Source organism: Oncorhynchus keta, chromosome 19 (genome assembly GCF_023373465.1).
Source record: "Oncorhynchus keta strain PuntledgeMale-10-30-2019 chromosome 19, Oket_V2, whole genome shotgun sequence".
Taxonomy (NCBI): domain Eukaryota; kingdom Metazoa; phylum Chordata; class Actinopteri; order Salmoniformes; family Salmonidae; genus Oncorhynchus; species Oncorhynchus keta.
In genome coordinates this window covers 87167299-87187763 of record NC_068439.1, presented here as the reverse complement: position 1 = coordinate 87187763, position 20465 = coordinate 87167299, and the positions used below count along the sequence as shown (strand labels likewise).

Here is a 20465-nt window from a genome sequence, read left to right as displayed (position 1 = left end):
TGGTTGAATGAGTCTTCTTAGTCCTCTCCTCTCTCCTCTGGTTGAATGAGTCTTCTTAGTCCTCTCTCTCTCCTCTGGTTGAATGAGAGTCCTCTCCTCTCCTCTGGTTGAATGAGTCTTTCTCTCTCTGAATGAGTCTCTCCTCTGGTTGAATGAGTCTTCTTAGTCCTCTTCTCTCCTCTGGTTGAATGAGGCTTCTTAGTCCTCTTCTCTCCTCTGGTTGAATGAGGCTTCTTAGTCCTCTCCTCTCCTCTGGTTGAATGAGTCTTCTTAGTCCTCTTCTCTCCTCTGGTTGAATGAGTCTTCTTAGTCCTCTCCTCTCCTCTGGTTGAATGAGTCTTCTTAGTCCTCTCCTCTCCTCTCCTCTGGTTGAATGAGTCTTCTTAGTCCTCTCCTCTCCTCTGGTTGAATGAGTCTTCTTAGTCCTCTCTCCTCTCCTCTGGTTGAATGAGTCTTCTTAGTCCTCTCCTCTCTCCTCTCCTCTGGTTGAATGAGTCTTCTTAGTCCTCTCCTCTCCTCTGGTTGAATGAGTCTTCTTAGTCCTCTCCTCTCTCCTCTCCTCTGGTTGAATGAGTCTTCTTAGTCCTCTCCTCTCTCCTCTCCTCTGGTTGAATGAGTCTTCTTAGTCCTCTCTCTCTCCTCTTCTCTGGTTGAATGAGTCTTCTTAGTCCTCTTCTCTCCTCTGGTTGAATGAGTCTTCTTAGTCCTCTCTCCTCTCCTCTGGTTGAATGAGTCTTCTTAGTCCCTCTCCTCTCCTCTGGTTGAATGAGTCTTCTTAGTCCCCTCTCTCTCTCCTCTGGTTGAATGAGTCTTCTTAGTCCTCCTCTCCTCTCCTCTGGTTGAATGAGTCTTCTTAGTCCTCTCTCCTCTCTCCTCTCCTCTGGTTGAATGAGTCTTCTTAGTCCTCCTCTCCTCTCCTCTGGTTGAATGAGTCTTCTTAGTCCTCTCTCCTCTCCTCTGGTTGAATGAGTCTTCTTAGTCCTCTCCTCTCTCCTCTCCTCTGGTTGAATGAGTCTTCTTAGTCCTCTCTCCTCTCCTCTGGTTGAATGAGTCTTCTTAGTCCTCTCCTCCTCTGGTTGAATGAGTCTCTTAGTCCTCTCTCTCCTCTCCTCTGGTTGAATGAGTCTTCTTAGTCCTCTCCTCTCTCCTCTCCTCTGGTTGAATGAGTCTTCTTAGTCCTCTCCTCTCCTCTGGTTGAATGAGTCTTCTTAGTCCTCTCTCTCCTCTCCTCTGGTTGAATGAGAGTCCTCTTCTCTCCTCTGGTTGAATTCTTAGTCCTCTCCCTCTCCTCTCCTCTGGTTGAATGAGTCTTCTTAGTCCTCTCCTCTCCTCTGGTTGAATGAGTCTTCTTAGTCCTCTCCTCTCCTCTGGTTGAATGAGTCTTCTTAGTCCTCTCCTCTCCTCTGGTTGAATGAGTCTTCTTAGTCCTCTCCTCTCTCTCCTCTCCTCTGGTTGAATGAGTCTTCTTAGTCCTCTCCTCTCCTCTGGTTGAATGAGTCTTCTTAGTCCTCTCCTCTCCTCTGGTTGAATGAGTCTTCTTAGTCCTCTTCTCTCCTCTCCTCTGGTTGAATGAGTCTTCTTAGTCCTCTCCTCTCCTCTGGTTGAATGAGTCTTCTTAGTCCTCTCTCTCTCCTCTGGTTGAATGAGAGTCTCCTCTGGTTGAATGAGTCTTCTCCTCTCTCTCCTCTCCTCTGGTTGAATGAGTCTTCTTAGTCCTCTCTTCTCTCCTCTGGTTGAATGAGTCTTCTTAGTCCTCTCCTCCTCCTCTGGTTGAATGAGTCTTCTTAGTCCCTCTTCTCTCCTCTGGTTGAATGAGTCTTCTTAGTCCTCTCCTCTCTCTCCTCTGGTTGAATGAGTCTTCTTAGTCCTCTCTCTCCTCTGGTCTGAATGAGTCTCTTAGTCCTCTCCTCTCTCCTCTCCTCTGGTTGAATGAGTCTTCTTAGTCCTCTCCTCTCCTCTCCTCTGGTTGAATGAGTCTTCTTAGTCCTCTCCTCTCCTCTGGTTGAATGAGTCTTCTTAGTCCTCTCTCTCCTCTCCTCTGGTTGAATGAGTCTTCTTAGTCCTCTCTCTCTCTCCTCTGGTTGAATGAGTCTTCTTAGTCCCTCTCTCTCCTCTCCTCTGGTTGAATGAGTCTTCTTAGTCCCTCCTCTCTCTCTCTCCTCTGGTTGAATGAGTCTTCTTAGTCCTCTCCTCTCCTCTGGTTGAATGAGTCTTCTTAGTCCTCTCCTCTCCTCTGGTTGAATGAGTCTTCTTAGTCCTCTCCTCTCCTCTCCTCTGGTTGAATGAGTCTTCTTAGTCCTCTCCTCTCCTCTGGTTGAATGAGTCTTCTTAGTCCTCTCCTCTCCTCTGGTTGAATGAGTCTTCTTAGTCCTCTCCTCTCCTCTGGTTGAATGAGTCTTCTTAGTCCTCTCCTCTCCTCTCCTCTGGTTGAATGAGTCTTCTTAGTCCTCTCCTCTCCTCTGGTTGAATGAGTCTTCTTAGTCCTCTGGTTGAATGAGTCTTCTTCCTCTCTCCTCTGGTTGAATGAGTCTTCTTAGTCTCTCTCCTCTCCTCTGGTTGAATGAGTCTTCTTAGTCCTCTTCTCTCCTCTCCTCTGGTTGAATGAGTCTTCTTAGTCCTCTCCTCTCCTCTGGTTGAATGAGTCTTCTTAGTCCTCTTCTCTCCTCTCCTCTGGTTGAATGAGTCTTCTTAGTCCTCTCCTCTCCTCTGGTTGAATGAGTCTTCTTAGTCCTCTCCTCTCTCCTCTCCTCTGGTTGAATGAGTCTTCTTAGTCCTCTCCTCTCTCCTCTGGTTGAATGAGTCTTCTTAGTCCTCTCCTCTCCTCTCCTCTGGTTGAATGAGTCTTCTTAGTCCTCTCCTCTCCTCTCCTCTGGTTGAATGAGTCTTCTTAGTCCTCTTCTCTCCTCTCCTCTGGTTGAATGAGTCTTCTTAGTCCTCTCCTCTCCTCTCCTCTGGTTGAATGAGTCTTCTTAGTCCTCTCCTCTCCTCTGGTTGAATGAGTCTTCTTAGTCCTCTCCTCTCTCCTCTCCTCTGGTTGAATGAGTCTTCTTAGTCCTCTCCTCTCTCCTCTGGTTGAATGAGTCTTCTTAGTCCTCTCCTCTCTCCTCTCCTCTGGTTGAATGAGTCTTCTTAGTCCTCTCCTCTCCTCTGGTTGAATGAGTCTTCTTAGTCTCCTCTGGTTGAATGAGTCTTCTTAGTCCTCTCTCCTCTCCTCTGGTTGAATGAGTCTTCTTAGTCCTCTCTCTCCTCTCCTCTGGTTGAATGAGTCTTCTTAGTCCTCTCCCTCTCCTCTGGTTGAATGAGTCTTCTTAGTCCTCTCCTCTCCTCTGGTTGAATGAGTCTTCTTAGTCCTCTCTCCTCTCTTCTCTCCTCTCCTCTGGTTGAACGAGTATTCTTAGTCCTCTCCTCTCCTCTCCTCTCCTCTCCTCTGGTTGAATGAGTCCTCTTTAGTCCTCCTTTCTCCTCTCCTCTGGTTGAATGAGTCTTCTTAGTCCTCTCCTCTCTCCTCTGGTTGAATGAGGCTTCTTAGTCCTCTCCTCTCTCCTCTGGTTGAATGAGGCTTCTTAGTCCTCTCCTCTCCTCTGGTTGAATGAGTCTTCTTAGTCCTCTCCTCTCCTCTGGTTGAATGAGTCTTCTTAGTCCTCTTCTCTCCTCTCCTCTGGTTGAATGAGTCTTCTTAGTCCTCTTTTCTCCTCTCCTCTGGTTGAATGAGTCTTCTTAGTCCTCTCCTCTCTCTCCTCTCCTCTGGTTGAATGAGTCTTCTTAGTCCTCTCCTCTCCTCTGGTTGAATGAGTCTTCTTAGTCCTCTCCTTCTCTCCTCTCCTCTGGTTGAATGAGTCTTCTTAGTCCTCTCCTCTCTCCTCTCCTCTCTCCTCCTCTGGTTGAATGAGTCTTCTTAGTCCTCTTCTCTCCTCTCCTCTGGTTGAATGAGTCTTCTTAGTCCTCCTCTCTCCTCTCCTCTGGTTGAATGAGTCTTCTTAGTCCTCTCCTCTCCTCTGGTTGAATGAGTCTTCTTAGTCCTCTCCTCTCCTCTGGTTGAATGAGTCTTCTTAGTCCTCTCCTCTCCTCTGGTTGAATGAGTCTTCTTAGTCCTCTCCTCTCCTCTGGTTGAATGAGTCTTCTTAGTCCTCTCCTCTCCTCTGGTTGAATGAGTCTTCTTAGTCCTCTCCTCTCCTCTGGTTGAATGAGTCTTCTTAGTCCTCTCCTCTCTCCTCTCCTCTGGTTGAATGAGTCTTCTTAGTCCTCTTCTCTCCTCTGGTTGAATGAGTCTTCTTAGTCCTCCTCTCCTCTCCTCTGGTTGAATGAGTCTTCTTAGTCCTCTCCTCTCCTCTGGTTGAATGAGTCTTCTTAGTCCTCTTCTCTCCTCTGGTTGAATGAGTCTTCTTAGTCCTCTCTCTCTCTCCTCTGGTTGAATGAGGCTTCTTAGTCCTCTCCTCTCTCTCTCCTCTGGTTGAATGAGTCTTCTTAGTCCTCTCCTCTCCTCTGGTTGAATGAGTCTTCTTAGTCCTCTCCTCTCTCCTCTCCTCTGGTTGAATGAGTCTTCTTAGTCCTCTCCTCTCTCCTCTCCTCTCCTCTGGTTGAATGAGTCTTCTTAGTCCTCTCCTCTTCTCTGGTTGAATGAGTCTTCTTATAGTCCTCTCCTCTCCTCTGGTTGAATGAGTCTTCTTAGTCCTCTCCTCTCTCCTCTCCTCTGGTTGAATGAGTATTCTTAGTCCTCTTCTCTCTCCTCTCCTCTGGTTGAATGAGTCTTCTTAGTCCTCTCCTCTCCTCTGGTTGAATGAGTCTTCTTAGTCCTCTCCTCTCTCTGGTTGAATGAGTCTTCTTAGTCCTCTCCTCTCCTCTGGTTGAATGAGTCTTCTTAGTCCTCTCCTCTCTCCTCTCCTCTGGTTGAATGAGTATTCTTAGTCCTCTTCTCTCTCTCCTCTGGTTGAATGAGTCTTCTTAGTCTCTCTCTCTCCTCTCCTCTGGTTGAATGAGTCTTCTTAGTCCTCTCCTCTCTCCTCTCCTCTGGTTGAATGAGTCTCCTCTGAATAGTCCTCTCCTCTCCTCTCCTCTGGTTGAATGAGTCTTCTTAGTCCCTCTTCTCTCCTCTCCTCTGGTTGAATGAGTCTTCTTAGTCCTCTCCTCTCCTCTGGTTGAATGAGTCTTCTTAGTCCTCTTCTCTCCTCTGGTTGAATGAGTCTTCTTAGTCCTCTCCTTCTCTCCTCTGGTTGAATGAGTCTTCTTAGTCCTCTCCTCTCCTCTGGTTGAATGAGTCTTCTTAGTCCTCTCCTCTCCTCTGGTTGAATGAGTCTTCTTAGTCCTCTCTCTCCTCTCCTCTGGTTGAATGAGTCTTCTTAGTCCTCTCCTCTCTCCTCTCCTCTGGTTGAATGAGTCTTCTTAGTCCTCTCCTCTCCTCTGGTTGAATGAGTCTTCTCCTCTCCTCTGGTTGAATGAGTCTTCTTAGTCCTCTCCTCTGGTTGAATGAGTCTTCTTAGTCCTCTCCTCTCCTCTCCTCTGGTTGAATGAGTCTTCTTAGTCCTCTCCTCTCCTCTCCTCTGGTTGAATGAGTCTTCTTAGTCCTCCTCTCTCCTCTCCTCTGGTTGAATGAGTCTTCTTAGTCCTCTTCTCTCCTCTCCTCTGGTTGAATGAGTCTTCTTAGTCCTCTTCTCTCCTCTCCTCTGGTTGAATGAGTCTTCTTAGTCCTCCTCTCTCCTCTCCTCTGGTTGAATGAGTCTTCTTAGTCCTCTCCTCTTCTCTGGTTGAATGAGGCTTCTTAGTCCTCTCCCCTCCTCTCCTCTGGTTGAATGAGTCTTCTTAGTCCTCTCCTCTCCTCTCCTCTGGTTGAATGAGTCTTCTTTAGTCCTCTCCTCTTCTCTGGTTGAATGAGTCTTCTTAGTCCTCTCCTCTCCTCTGGTTGAATGAGGCTTCTTAGTCCTCTCCTCTCCTCTGGTTGAATGAGTCTTCTTAGTCCTCTCCTCTCCTCTCCTCTGGTTGAATGAGTCTTCTTAGTCCTCTCCTCTCTACTCTCCTCTGGTTGAATGAGGCTTCTTAGTCCTCTCCTCTCTCCTCTCCTCTGGTTGAATGAGTCTTCTTAGTCCTCTCCTCTGGTTGAATGAGTCTTCTTAGTCCTCTTCTCTCCTCTCCTCTGGTTGAATGAGTCTTCTTAGTCCTCTTCTCTCTCCTCTCCTCTGGTTGAATGAGTCTTCTTAGTCCTCTCTCTCTCCTCTGGTTGAATGAGCCTTCTTAGTCCTCTCCTCTCCTCTGGTTGAATGAGTCTTCTTAGTCCTCTTCTCTCCTCTCCTCTGGTTGAATGAGTCTTCTTAGTCCTCCTCTCTCCTCTCCTCTGGTTGAATGAGTCTTCTTAGTCCTCTCCTCTTCTCTGGTTGAATGAGGCTTCTTAGTCCTCTCCCCTCCTCTCCTCTGGTTGAATGAGTCTTCTTAGTCCTCTCCTCTCCTCTCCTCTGGTTGAATGAGTCTTCTTAGTCCTCTCCTCTTCTCTGGTTGAATGAGTCTTCTTAGTCCTCTCCTCTCCTCTGGTTGAATGAGTCTTCTTAGTCCTCTCCTCTCCTCTGGTTGAATGAGTCTTCTTAGTCCCTCTCCCTCTCCTCTGGTTGAATGAGTCTTCTTAGTCCTCTCTCTCCTCTCCTCTGGTTGAATGAGTCTTCTTAGTCCTCTCTCTCTCCTCTCCTCTGGTTGAATGAGTCTTCTTAGTCCTCTCTCTCTCTCCTCTGGTTGAATGAGTCTTCTTAGTCCTCTTCCTCTCCTCTGGTTGAATGAGTCTTCTTAGTCCTCTCCTCTCCTCTGGTTGAATGAGTCTTCTTAGTCCCTCTCTCTCTCCTCTGGTTGAATGAGTCTTCTTAGTCCTCTCTCTCTCTCCTCTGGTTGAATGAGTCTTCTTAGTCCTCTCCTCTTCTCTCCTCTGGTTGAATGAGTCTTCTTAGTCCTCTCCTCTCCTCTCCTCTGGTTGAATGAGTCTTCTAGTCCTCTCCTCTGGTTGAATGAGTCTTCTTAGTCCTCTCCTCTCCTCTCCTCTGGTTGAATGAGTCTTCTTAGTCCCTCTCTCTCCTCTCCTCTGGTTGAATGAGTCTTCTTAGTCTCTCTCTTAGTCTCTCCTCTCCTCTGGTTGAATGAGTCTTCTTAGTCCCTCTCTCTCCTCTCCTCTGGTTGAATGAGTCTTCTTAGTCTCTCTCTCTCTCCTCTGGTTGAATGAGTCTTCTTAGTCCTCTCCTCTCTCCTCTGGTTGAATGAGTCTTCTTAGTCCTCTCCTCTCTCCTCTCCTCTGGTTGAATGAGTCTTCTTAGTCCTCTCTCCTCTCCTCTGGTTGAATGAGTCTTCTTAGTCCTCTCCTCTCCTCTGGTTGAATGAGTCTTCTTAGTCCTCCTCTCCTCTCCTCTGGTTGAATGAGTCTTCTTAGTCCTCTCTCTCCTCTCCTCTGGTTGAATGAGTCTTCTTAGTCCTCTCTCTCCTCTGGTTGAATGAGTCTTCTTAGTCCTCCTCTCCTCTCCTCTGGTTGAATGAGTCTTCTTAGTCCTCTCTCTCTCTCTCCTCTGGTTGAATGAGTCTTCTTAGTCCTCTCCTCTCTCTCCTCTGGTTGAATGAGTCTTCTTAGTCCTCTCCTCTCCTCTGGTTGAATGAGTCTTCTTAGTCCTCTCTCCTCTCCTCTGGTTGAATGAGTCTTCTTAGTCCTCCTCTCCTCTCCTCTGGTTGAATGAGTCTTCTTAGTCTTATTAGTCTTCTTAGTCCTCCTCTCTCCTCTCCTCTGGTTGAATGAGTCTTCTTAGTCCTCTTCTCTCCTCTCCTCTGGTTGAATGAGTCTTCTTAGTCCTCTCTCTCTCTCCTCTGGTTGAATGAGTCTTCTTAGTCCTCTCCTCTCCTCTGGTTGAATGAGTCTTCTTAGTCCTCTTCTCTCCTCTCCTCTGGTTGAATGAGTCTTCTTAGTCCTCTCCTCTCTCTCCTCTGGTTGAATGAGTCTTCTTAGTCCTCTCCTCTCCTCTGGTTGAATGAGTCTTCTTAGTCCTCTCCTCTCCTCTGGTTGAATGAGTCTTCTTAGTCCTCTCCCCTCTGGTTGAATGAGTCTTCTTAGTCCTCTCCTCTCCTCTGGTTGAATGAGTCTTCTTAGTCCTCTCCTCTCCTCTGGTTGAATGAGTCTTCTTAGTCCTCTCCTCTCCTCTGGTAGAATGAGTCTTCTTAGTCCTCTCCTCTCCTCTGGTTGAATGAGTCTTCTTAGTCCTCTTCTCTCCTCTCCTCTGGTTGAATGAGTCTTCTTAGTCCTCTCTCTCCTCTCCTCTGGTTGAATGAGTCTTCTCTCCTCTCCTCTGGTTGAATGAGTCTTCTTAGTCCTCTCTCTCTCCTCTCCTCTGGTTGAATGAGTCTTCTTAGTCCTCTTCTCTCCTCTGGTTGAATGAGTCTTCTTAGTCCTCTCTCCTCTCCTCTGGTTGAATGAGTCTTCTTAGTCCTCTCCTCTCTCCTCTGGTTGAATGAGTCTTCTTAGTCCTCTCCTCTCCTCTGGTTGAATGAGTCTTCTTAGTCCTCTCTCCTCTCCTCTGGTTGAATGAGTCTTCTTAGTCTCTGAATGAGTCTTCTCTCCTCTCCTCTGGTTGAATGAGTCTTCTTAGTCCTCTCTCTCTCCTCTGGTTGAATGTCTTCTTAGTCCTCTCCTCTCCTCTGGTTGAATGAGTCTTCTTAGTCCTCTCCCTCCTCTGGTTGAATGAGTCTTCTCTCTCTCTGGTTGAATGAGTCTTCTTAGTCCTCTCCTCTCCTCTGGTTGAATGAGTCTTCTTAGTCCTCTCTCTCCTCTCCTCTGGTTGAATGAGTCTTCTTAGTCCTCTCTCTCTCCTCTGGTTGAATGAGTCTTCTCTCTCCTCTCCTCTGGTTGAATGAGTCTTCTTAGTCCTCTTCCTCTCCTCTGGTTGAATGAGTCTTCTTAGTCCTCTCCTCTCCTCTGGTTGAATGAGTCTTCTTAGTCCTCCTCTCTCTCCTCTGGTTGAATGAGTCTTCTTAGTCCTCCTCTCTCCTCTCCTCTGGTTGAATGAGTCTTCTTAGTCCTCCTCTCTCCTCTCCTCTGGTTGAATGAGTCTTCTTAGTCCTCTCCTCTCCTCTGGTTGAATGAGTCTTCTTAGTCTCTTCTCTCCTCTCCTCTGGTTGAATGAGTCTTCTTAGTCTCTCCTCCTCTGGTTGAATGAGTCTTCTTAGTCCTCTCCTCTCCTCTGGTTGAATGAGTCTTCTTAGTCCTCTCCTCTCCTCTGGTTGAATGAGTCTTCTTAGTCTCTCTCTCCTCTCCTCTGGTTGAATGAGTCTTCTTAGTCCTCTCTCTCTCCTCTCCTCTGGTTGAATGAGTCTTCTTAGTCCTCTCTCTCTCTCCTCTGGTTGAATGAGTCTTCTTAGTCCTCTTCTCTCCTCTGGTTGAATGAGTCTTCTTAGTCCTCTCTCTCCTCTGGTTGAATGAGTCTTCTTAGTCCTCTCCTCTGGTTGAATGAGTCTTCTTAGTCCTCTCTCTCCTCTCCTCTGGTTGAATGAGTCTTCTTAGTCCTCTCTCTCTCCTCTGGTTGAATGAGTCTTCTTAGTCCTCTGGTTGAATGAGGCTTCTCTCCTCTCCTCTGGTTGAATGAGTCTTCTTAGTCCTCTCCTCTCCTCTCCTCTGGTTGAATGAGTCTTCTTAGTCCTCTCCTCTCCTCTCCTCTGGTTGAATGAGTCTTCTTAGTCCTCTTCTCTCCTCTCCTCTGGTTGAATGAGTCTTCTTAGTCCTCTCCTCTCTTCTCTCCTCTGGTTGAATGAGTCTTCTTAGTCCTCTCCTCTCCTCTGGTTGAATGAGTCTTCTTAGTCCTCTTCTCTCCTCTGGTTGAATGAGTCTTCTTAGTCCTCTTCTCTCCTCTGGTTGAATGAGTCTTCTTAGTCCTCTTCTCTCTCCTCTGGTTGAATGAGTCTTCTTAGTCCTCTTCTCTCCTCTCCTCTGGTTGAATGAGTCTTCTTAGTCCTCTCCTCTCCTCTGGTTGAATGAGTCTTCTTAGTCCTCTTCTCTCCTCTGGTTGAATGAGTCTTCTTAGTCCTCTCCTCTCTCCTCTCCTCTGGTTGAATGAGTCTTCTTAGTCCTCTCCTCTCCTCTCCTCTGGTTGAATGAGTCTTCTTAGTCCTCTTCTCTCCTCTCCTCTGGTTGAATAAGGCTTCTTAGTCCTCTCCTCTCTCCTCTCCTCTGGTTGAATGAGTCTTCTTAGTCCTCTCTCCTCTCCTCTGGTTGAATGAGTCTTCTTAGTCCTCTCCTCTCTCTCCTCTCCTCTGGTTGAATGAGTCTTCTTAGTCCTCCTCTCCTCTCCTCTGGTTGAATGAGTCTTCTTAGTCCTCTTTCTCTCCTCTCCTCTGGTTGAATGAGTCTTCTTAGTCCTCTCTCTCTCCTCTCCTCTGGTTGAATGAGTCTTCTTAGTCCTCTGAGTCTCTCTCTCCTCTGGTTGAATGAGTCTTCTTAGTCCTCTCCTCTCCTCTGGTTGAATGAGTCTTCTTAGTCCTCTCCTCTCCTCTCCTCTGGTTGAATGAGTCTTCTTAGTCCTCTCCTCTCCTCTGGTTGAATGAGTCTTCTTAGTCCTCTTCTCTCTCCTCTGGTTGAATGAGTCTTCTTAGTCTCTCTCTCTCCTCTCCTCTGGTTGAATGAGTCTTCTTAGTCCTCTCTCTCCTCTCCTCTGGTTGAATGAGTCTTCTTAGTCCTCTTCTCTCCTCTCCTCTGGTTGAATGAGTCTTCTTAGTCCTCTCCTCTCTCTCCTCTGGTTGAATGAGTCTTCTTAGTCCTCTTCTCTCTCTCCTCTGGTTGAATGAGTCTTCTTAGTCCTCTCCCTCTCCTCTCCTCTGGTTGAATGAGTCTTCTTAGTCCTCTCTCTCCTCTCCTCTGGTTGAATGAGTCTTCTTAGTCCTCTTCTCTCCTCTCCTCTGGTTGAATGAGTCTTCTTAGTCCTCTCTTCTCTCCTCTGGTTGAATGAGTCTTCTTAGTCCTCTTCTCTCCTCTGGTTGAATGAGTCTTCTTAGTCCTCTGGTTGAATGAGTCTTCTTAGTCCTCTCCTCTCCTCTCCTCTGGTTGAATGAGTCTTCTTAGTCCTCTCTCTCCTCTCCTCTGGTTGAATGAGTCTTCTTAGTCCTCTCCTCTCCTCTGGTTGAATGAGTCTTCTTAGTCTCTCCTCCTCTCCTCTCCTCTGGTTGAATGAGTCTTCTTAGTCCTCTCTCTCCTCTCCTCTGGTTGAATGAGTCTTCTTAGTCCTCTCTCTCCTCTCCTCTGGTTGAATGAGTCTTCTTAGTCCTCTCCTCTCTCCTCTCCTCTGGTTGAATGAGTCTTCTTAGTCCTCTCCCTCTCCTCTGGTTGAATGAGTCTTCTTAGTCCTTCTCCTCTCTCCTCTCCTCTGGTTGAATGAGTCTTCTTAGTCCTCTCTCTCTCTCCTCTGGTTGAATGAGTCTTCTTAGTCCTCTTCTCTCCTCTCCTCTGGTTGAATGAGTCTTCTTAGTCCTCTCCTCTCCTCTCCTCTGGTTGAATGAGTCTTCTTAGTCCTCTCCTCTCCTCTGGTTGAATGAGTCTTCTTAGTCCTCTCCTCTCCTCTGGTTGAATGAGTCTTCTTAGTCCTCTCCTCTCTCCTCTCCTCTGGTTGAATGAGTCTTCTTAGTCCTCTTCTCTCCTCTCCTCTGGTTGAATGAGTCTTCTTAGTCCTCTCCTCTCCTCTGGTTGAATGAGTCTTCTTAGTCCTCTCCTCTCCTCTGGTTGAATGAGTCTTCTTAGTCCTCTCCTCTCCTCTGGTTGAATGAGTCTTCTTAGTCCTCTCCTCTCTCCTCTCCTCTGGTTGAATGAGTCTTCTTAGTCCTCTCCTCTCCTCTCCTCTGGTTGAATGAGTCTTCTTAGTCCTCTCCTCTCCTCTGGTTGAATGAGTCTTCTTAGTCCTCTTCTCTCCTCTGGTTGAATGAGTCTTCTTAGTCCTCTCCTCTCTCCTCTCCTCTGGTTGAATGAGTCTTCTTAGTCCTCTCCTCTCCTCTGGTTGAATGAGTCTTCTTAGTCCTCTCCTCTCTCCTCTCCTCTGGTTGAATGAGTCTTCTTAGTCCTCTCCTCTCTCCTCTCCTCTCCTCTCCTCTGGTTGAATGAGTCTTCTTAGTCTCTCTCTCTCTCCTCTGGTTGAATGAGTCTCCTCTGGTTGAATGAGTCTTCTTAGTCCTCTCCTCTCCTCTGGTTGAATGAGTCTTCTTAGTCCTCTCTCTCCTCTCCTCTGGTTGAATGAGTCTTCTTAGTCCTCTCTTCTCTCCTCTCCTCTGGTTGAATGAGTCTTCTTAGTCCTCTTCTCTCCTCTCCTCTGGTTGAATGAGACTTCTTAGTCCTCTTCTCTCCTCTCGTTGAATGAGTCTTCTTAGTCCTCTCCTCTCCTCTCTGGTTGAATGAGTCTTCTTAGTCCTCTTCTCTCCTCTGGTTGAATGAGTCTTCTTAGTCCTCTTCTCTCCTCTGGTTGAATGAGTCTTCTTAGTCCTCTTCTCTCCTCTCCTCTGGTTGAATGAGTCTTCTTAGTCCTCTTCTCTCCTCTCCTCTGGTTGAATGAGTCTTCTTAGTTCTCTTCTCTCCTCTCCTCTGGTTGAATGAGTCTTCTTAGTCCTCTCCTCTCTCCTCTGGTTGAATGAGTCTTCTTAGTCCTCTCCTCTCCTCTGGTTGAATGAGTCTTCTTAGTCCTCTCCTCTCCTCTGGTTGAATGAGTCTTCTTAGTCCTCTCCTCTTCTCTCCTCTGGTTGAATGAGTCTTCTTAGTCCTCTCCTCTCCTCTGGTTGAATGAGTCTTCTTAGTCCTCTCCTCTCCTCTGGTTGAATGAGTCTTCTTAGTCCTCTCCCCTCTGGTTGAATGAGTCTTCTTAGTCCTCTCCTCTGGTTGAATGAGTCTTCTTAGTCCTCCTCTCCTCTGGTTGAATGAGTCTTCTTAGTCCTCTCTCCTCTGGTTGAATGAGTCTTCTTAGTCCTCTCCTCTCCTCTGGTTGAATGAGTCTTCTTAGTCCTCTCCTCTCCTCTGGTAGAATGAGTCTTCTTAGTCCTCTTCTCTCCTCTGGTTGAATGAGTCTTCTTAGTCCTCTCCTCTCTCCTCTCCTCTGGTAGAATGAGTCTTCTTAGTCCTCTTCTCTCCTCTGGTTGAATGAGTCTTCTTAGTCCTCTCCTCTCTCCTCTCCTCTGGTTGAATGAGGCTTCTTAGTCCTCTCCTCTCTCCTCTCCTCTGGTTGAATGAGGCTTCTTAGTCCTCTTCTCTCCTCTGGTTGAATGAGTCTTCTTAGTCCTCTTCTCTCCTCTGGTTGAATGAGTCTTCTTAGTCCTCTTCTCTCCTCTGGTTGAATGAGGCTTCTTAGTCCTCTCTCTCTCTCCTCTGGTTGAATGAGTCTTCTTAGTCCTCTCCTCTCCTCTGGTTGAATGAGTCTTCTTAGTCCTCTCCTCTCCTCTGGTTGAATGAGTCTTCTTAGTCCTCTCCTCTCTCCTCTCCTCTGGTTGAATGAGTATTCTTAGTCCCTCTTCTCTCTCCTCTCCTCTGGTTGAATGAGTCTTCTTAGTCCTCTTCTCTCCTCTCCTCTGGTTGAATGAGTCTTCTTAGTCCTCTCTCCTCTCCTCTGGTTGAATGAGTCTTCTTAGTCCTCTCCTCTCCTCTGGTTGAATGAGTCTTCTTAGTCCTCTTCTCTCCTCTCCTCTGGTTGAATGAGTCTTCTTAGTCCTCTCCTCTCCTCTGGTTGAATGAGTCTTCTTAGTCCTCTCCTCTCCTCTGGTTGAATGAGTCTTCTTAGTCCTCTCCTCTCCTCTCCTCTGGTTGAATGAGTCTTCTTAGTCCTCTCCTCTCTCCTCTCCTCTGGTTGAATGAGTCTTCTTAGTCCTCTCCTCTCTCCTCTGGTTGAATGAGTCTTCTTAGTCCTCTCTCCTCTCCTCTGGTTGAATGAGTCTTCTTAGTCCTCTCCTCTCTCCTCTCCTCTGGTTGAATGAGTCTTCTTAGTCCTCTCCTCTCTCCTCTGGTTGAATGAGGCTTCTTAGTCCTCTACTCTCCTCTCCTCTGGTTGAATGAGTCTTCTTAGTCCTCTCCTCTCCTCTGGTTGAATGAGTCTTCTTAGTCCTCTTCTCTCCTCTCCTCTGGTTGAATGAGTCTTCTTAGTCCTCTCCTCTTCTCTCCTCTCCTCTGGTTGAATGAGTCTTCTTAATCCTCGTCTCTCCTCTTCTCTGGTTGAATGAGTTTGAGATAGAGACAGTGTTGTGGGTAACGCGTTATAAAGTACTCAAATGACTTATTTTCTTGTAATGAGTATCTTAACGCGTTAGTTTTTTAATTGAAGTAAACAGATACTTTTTCAAATAAGGAAATTGTAAGAAAGTAACTTTTTTTTTATTTTTCTGCCAAATAAAAATTCACACTTCCTGTTTCTTCAAGAAGGTTGTGGCAGGAAGCTAGCTAGCTAGCAAGATGACAGAGCCAACAGGCCGTTATACCGTGGAAGTTTTCACATTATTTAGAATTGATATAAGAAAAAAAAAGGAAAACATAATAATAAAATGCAAACTGAGCCTCGGGGCTAAACGCTTGTCAACTGAGAAGAACTCAAACATCAAGAAGCACCTTCAAGCCGAGCACATCTCCACAAGACCGGTGGAGGAAGACCAAACGTCGGCCAACCGTCACTGATCCCGAGGATTTTTTATTTTTACCTTTATTTAACTAGGCAAGTCAGTTAAGAACAAATTCTTATTTTCACTGACGGCCTGGGAACAGTGGGTTTAACTGCCTGTTCAGGGGCAGAACGACAGATTTGTACCTTGTCAACTCAGGGGTTTGAACTTGATCGTTCCACTTTGAATATCCTTTGAGTACTAAGTAGGCAAGCCATTCTAAGGCGGTATGCACCCTCTACTGGGCATGACAACGACAAAGACATTTCAGAGGGTTTCTGTTTTTTTGGTAAAGCAAAAGTAATGTAACGACTGACGAGTTACTTTCCACAGTAACACTGAAATGTAACTACATACTTTCCACAGTAACAAGTTACTTTCCACAGTAACACTGTACTGTAACAAGTTACTTTCCACAGTAACACTGTAATGTAACAAGTTACTTTCCACAGTAACACTGTAATGTAACAAGTTACTTTCCACAGTAACACTGTAATGTAACAAGTTACTTTCCACAGTGACACTGTAATGTAACAAGTTACTTTACACAGTAACACTGTAATGTAACAAGTTACTTTCCACAGTAACACTGAAATGTAACTACATACTTTCCACAGTAACACTGTACTGTAACAAGTTACTTTCCACAGTAACACTGTAATGTAACAAGTTACTTTCCACAGTAACACTGTACTGTAACAAGTTACTTTCCACAGTAACACTGTAATGTAACAAGTTACTTTCCACAGTAACACTGTAATGTAACAAGTTACTTTTAATGGCAGCTGAAACCTGACGAGTTACTTTCAAAAGCAACTTACCCCAACAACTGGCCAGGTGTCAGGGTCAAGGATCAAGGGTTGGGGATACTAACCTCTGGTTCCATGGGTTTTACGTAGTTGGAAGGGAAAACTCCGGTCCGGTTTCCAATGCACCCCCTCCACCACTCCCCCTCCTGCTCTGTTACCATGACGACGTCCCCCTCAGAGAACGTCAGGTCGCCTGCCTCCGGGCTCTCATAGGTGAACAGGGCCACGAACTCTGATTGGACAGAACACAGCTTGGTGAGAAACAACAGATCTTCTAATAATCAAACAGCAACCTTTTACCGGAGTGCGTTCCAAATAAAACACTATTCCCTATATAGTGCACTACTTTTGACCAGAGCATTTGGGACACACACTGGCTAAAAGTGAATGAGGGATAAAGAGACACACTCACCTTCTAGTTGGCTGGGATCTGGGCTCTCCAACTCATCAACATCTCGGTGTATCATCGGAGGTCTGTAGACAACACATACACTCTCAGTGTAGTATATAGATAACACTCTCAGTGTAGTATATAGAAAACACTCTCAGTGTAGTATATAGATAACACTCTCAGTGTAGTATATAGACAACACTCTCAGTGTAGTATGTAGATAACACTCTCAGTGTAGTATATAGATAACACTCTCAGTGTAGTATATAGATAACACTCTCAGTGTAGTATATAGATAACACTCTCAGTGTAGTATATAGATAACACTCTCAGTGTAGTATATAGATAACACTCTCAGTGTAGTATATAGATGTAGCCAACACTCTGTAGTATATAGACAACACTCTCAGTGTAGTATATAGACAACACTCTCAGTGTAGAATGATGTAGACAACACTCTCAGTGTAGTATATAGATAACACTCTCAGTGTAGTATATAGACAACACTCTCAGTGTAGTATATAGACAACACTCTCAGTGTAGTATATAGATAACACTGAGTCTCAGTGTAGTATATAGACAACACTCTCAGTGTAGTATATAGACAACACTCTCAGTTTAGTATATAGACCTGTAGACAACACTCTTACTGTAGTATATAGATGTAGCCAACACTCTCAGTGTAGTATATAGATAGCACTCTCAGTGTAGTATATAGATAGCACTCTCAGTGTAGTATATAGACCTGTAGACAACACTCTCAGTGTAGTATATAGACAACACTCTCAGTGTAGTATATAGACAACACTCTCAGTGTAGTATATAGACAACACTCTCAGTGTAGTATATAGACAACACTCTCAGTGTAGTATATAGACAACACTCTCAGTGTAGTATATAGACAACACTCTCAGTGTAGTATATAGACAACACTCTCAGTGTAGTATATAGACAACACTCTCAGTGTAGTATATAGACAACACTCTCAGTGTAGTATATAGACAACACTCTCAGTGTAGTATATAGACAACACTCTCAGTGTAGTATATAGACAACACTCTCAGTGTAGTATATAGACAACACTCTCAGTGTAGTATATAGACAACACTCTCAGTGTAGTATATAGACAACACTCTCAGTGTAGTATATAGACAACACTCTCAGTGTAGTATATAGACAACACTCTCAGTGTAGTATATAGACAACACTCTCAGTGTAGTATATAGACAACACTCTCAGTGTAGTATATAGACAACACTCTCAGTGTAGTATATAGACAACACTCTCAGTGTAGTATATAGACAACACTCTCAGTTTAGTATATAGACCTGTAGACAACACTCTTACTGTAGTATATAGATGTAGCCAACACTCTCAGTGTAGTATATAGATAACACTCTCAGTGTAGTATATAGATAACACTCTCAGTGTAGTATATAGACTTCTGTAGACAACACTCTTACTGTAGTATATAGACAACACTCTCAGTGTAGTATATAGATAACACTCTCAGTGTAGTATATAGACAACACTCTCAGTGTAGTATATAGACAACACTCTCAGTGTAGTATATAGACAACACTCTCAGTGTAGTATATAGACAACACTCTCAGTGTAGTATATAGATAACACTCTCAGTGTAGTATATAGACAACACTCTCAGTGTAGTATATAGATAACACTCTCAGTGTAGTATATAGATAACACTCTCAGTGTAGTATATAGATAACACTCTCAGTGTAGTATATAGATAACACTCTCAGTGTAGTATATAGATAACACTCTCAGTGTAGTATATAGACAACACTCTCAGTGTAGTATATAGACAACACTCTCAGTGTAGTATATAGATAACACTCTCAGTGTAGTATATAGATAACATTCTGTAGTATATAGACAACACTCTCAGTGTAGTATATAGATAACACTCTCAGTGTAGTATATAGATAACACTCTCAGTGTAGTATATAGACAACACTCTCAGTGTAGTATATAGACAACACTCTCAGTTTAGTATATAGACCTGTAGACAACACTCTTACTGTAGACAACACTCTCAGATATAGATGTAGCCAACACTCTCAGTGTAGTATATAGATAACACTCTCAGTGTAGTATATAGATAGCACTCTCAGTGTAGTATATAGACCTGTAGACAACACTCTTACTGTAGTATATAGACAACACTCTCAGTGTAGTATATAGACAACACTCTCAGTGTAGTATATAGACAACACTCTCAGTGTAGTATATAGACAACACTCTCAGTGTAGTATATAGACAACACTCTCAGTGTAGTATATAGACAACACTCTCAGTGTAGTATATAGACAACACTCTCAGTGTAGTATATAGACAACACTCTCAGTGTAGTATATAGACAACACTCTCAGTGTAGTATATAGACAACACTCTCAGTGTAGTATATAGACAACACTCTCAGTGTAGTATATAGACAACACTCTCAGTGTAGTATATAGACAACACTCTCAGTGTAGTATATAGACAACTCTCAGTGTAGTATATAGACAACACTCTCAGTGTAGTATATAGACAACACTCTCAGTGTAGTATATAGACAACACTCTCAGTGTAGTATATAGACAACACTCTCAGTGTAGTATATAGACAACACTCTCAGTGTAGTATATAGACAACACTCTCAGTGTAGTATATAGACAACACTCTCAGTGTAGTATATAGACAACACTCTCAGTTTAGTATATAGACCTGTAGACAACACTCTTACTGTAGTATATAGATGTAGCCAACACTCTCAGTGTAGTATATAGATAACACTCTCAGTGTAGTATATAGATAACACTCTCAGTGTAGTATATAGACCTGTAGACAACACTCTTACTGTAGTATATAGACAACACTCTCAGTGTAGTATATAGATAACACTCTCAGTGTAGTATATAGACAACACTCTCAGTGTAGTATATAGACAACACTCTCAGTGTAGTATATAGACAACACTCTCAGTGTAGTATATAGACAACACTCTCAGTGTAGTATATAGACAACACTCTCAGTGTAGTATATAGACAACACTCTCAGTGTAGTATATAGACAACACTCTCAGTGTAGTATATAGACAACACTCTCAGTGTAGTATATAGACAACACTCTCAGTGTAGTATATAGACAACACTCTCAGTGTAGTATATAGACAACACTCTCAGTGTAGTATATAGACAACACTCTCAGTGTAGTATATAGACAACACTCTCAGTGTAGTATATAGACAACACTCTCAGTGTAGTATATAGACAACACTCTCAGTGTAGTATATAGACAACACTCTCAGTGTAGTATATAGACAACACTCTCAGTGTAGTATATAGACAACACTCTCAGTGTAGTATATAGACCTGTAGCCAACACTCTCAGTGTAGTATATAGACAACACTCTCAGTGTAGAATATAGATATAGACAACACTCTCAGTGTAGTATATAGACAACACTCTCAGTGTAGTATATAGATAACACTCTCAGTGTAGTATATAGACAACACTCTCAGTGTAGTATATATAGCACTCTCAGAGTAGTATATAGACCTGTAGCCAACACTCTCAGTGTAGTATATAGACAACACTCTCAGTGTAGAATATAGATGTAGACAACACTCTCAGTGTAGTATATAGATAACACTCTCAGTGTAGTATATAGACAACACTCTCAGTGTAGTATATAGACAACGCTCTCAGTGTAGTATATAGACAACACTCTCAGTGTAGTATATAGACAACACTCTCAGTGTAGTATATAGACAACACTCTCAGTGTAGTATATAGACAACACTCTCAGTGTAGTATATAGACAACACTCTCAGTGTAGTATATAGATAACACTCTCAGTGTAGTATATAGATAACACTCTCAGTGTAGTATATAGACAACACTCTCAGTGTAGTATATAGACAACACTCTCAGTGTAGTATATAGACAACACTCTCAGTGTAGTATATAGACCTGTAGACAACACTCTTACTGTAGTATATAGATGAGCCAACACTCTCAGTGTAGTATATAGATAACACTCTCAGTGTAGTATATAGATAACACTCTCAGTGTAGTATATAGACCTGTAGACAACACTCTCAGTGTAGTATATAGACAACACTCTCAGTGTAGTATATAGACAACACTCTCAGTGTAGTATATAGACAACACTCTCAGTGTAGTATATAGACAACACTCTCAGTGTAGTATATAGACAACACTCTCAGTGTAGTATATAGACAACACTCTCAGTGTAGTATATAGACAACACTCTCAGTGTAGTATATAGACAACACTCTCAGTGTAGACAACACTCTCATATAGACAACACTCTCAGTGTAGTATATAGACAACACTCTCAGTGTAGTATATAGACAACACTCTCAGTGTAGTATATAGACAACACTCTCAGTGTAGTATATAGACAACACTCTCAGTGTAGTATATAGACAACACTCTCAGTGTAGTATATAGACAACACTCTCAGTGTAGTATATAGACAACACTCTCAGTGTAGTATATAGACAACACTCTCAGTGTAGTATATAGACAACACTCTCAGTGTAGTATATAGACCTGTAGCCAACACTCTCAGTGTAGTATATAGACAACACTCTCAGTGTAGAATATAGATGTAGACAACA

General features: G+C 44.1%; 1 protein-coding gene across 9 annotated transcripts in view; it reads right to left on the bottom strand.

The window, feature by feature from the left end:
* LOC118381393 (intersectin-2-like) overlaps positions 1–20465 on the bottom strand; it is a 278177-nt gene that overhangs the window by 48540 nt on the left and 209172 nt on the right. For all 9 annotated transcript variants that reach the window (XM_052471715.1, XM_052471717.1, XM_052471713.1 and 6 more), the window contains 2 exons: positions 15835–15896; positions 15488–15654 (listed from right to left, as the gene is read on the bottom strand). In XM_052471715.1, coding sequence (XP_052327675.1) covers positions 15488–15654; positions 15835–15896 — 229 coding nt within the window. The remainder of the gene's footprint in view (positions 1–15487; positions 15655–15834; positions 15897–20465) is intronic.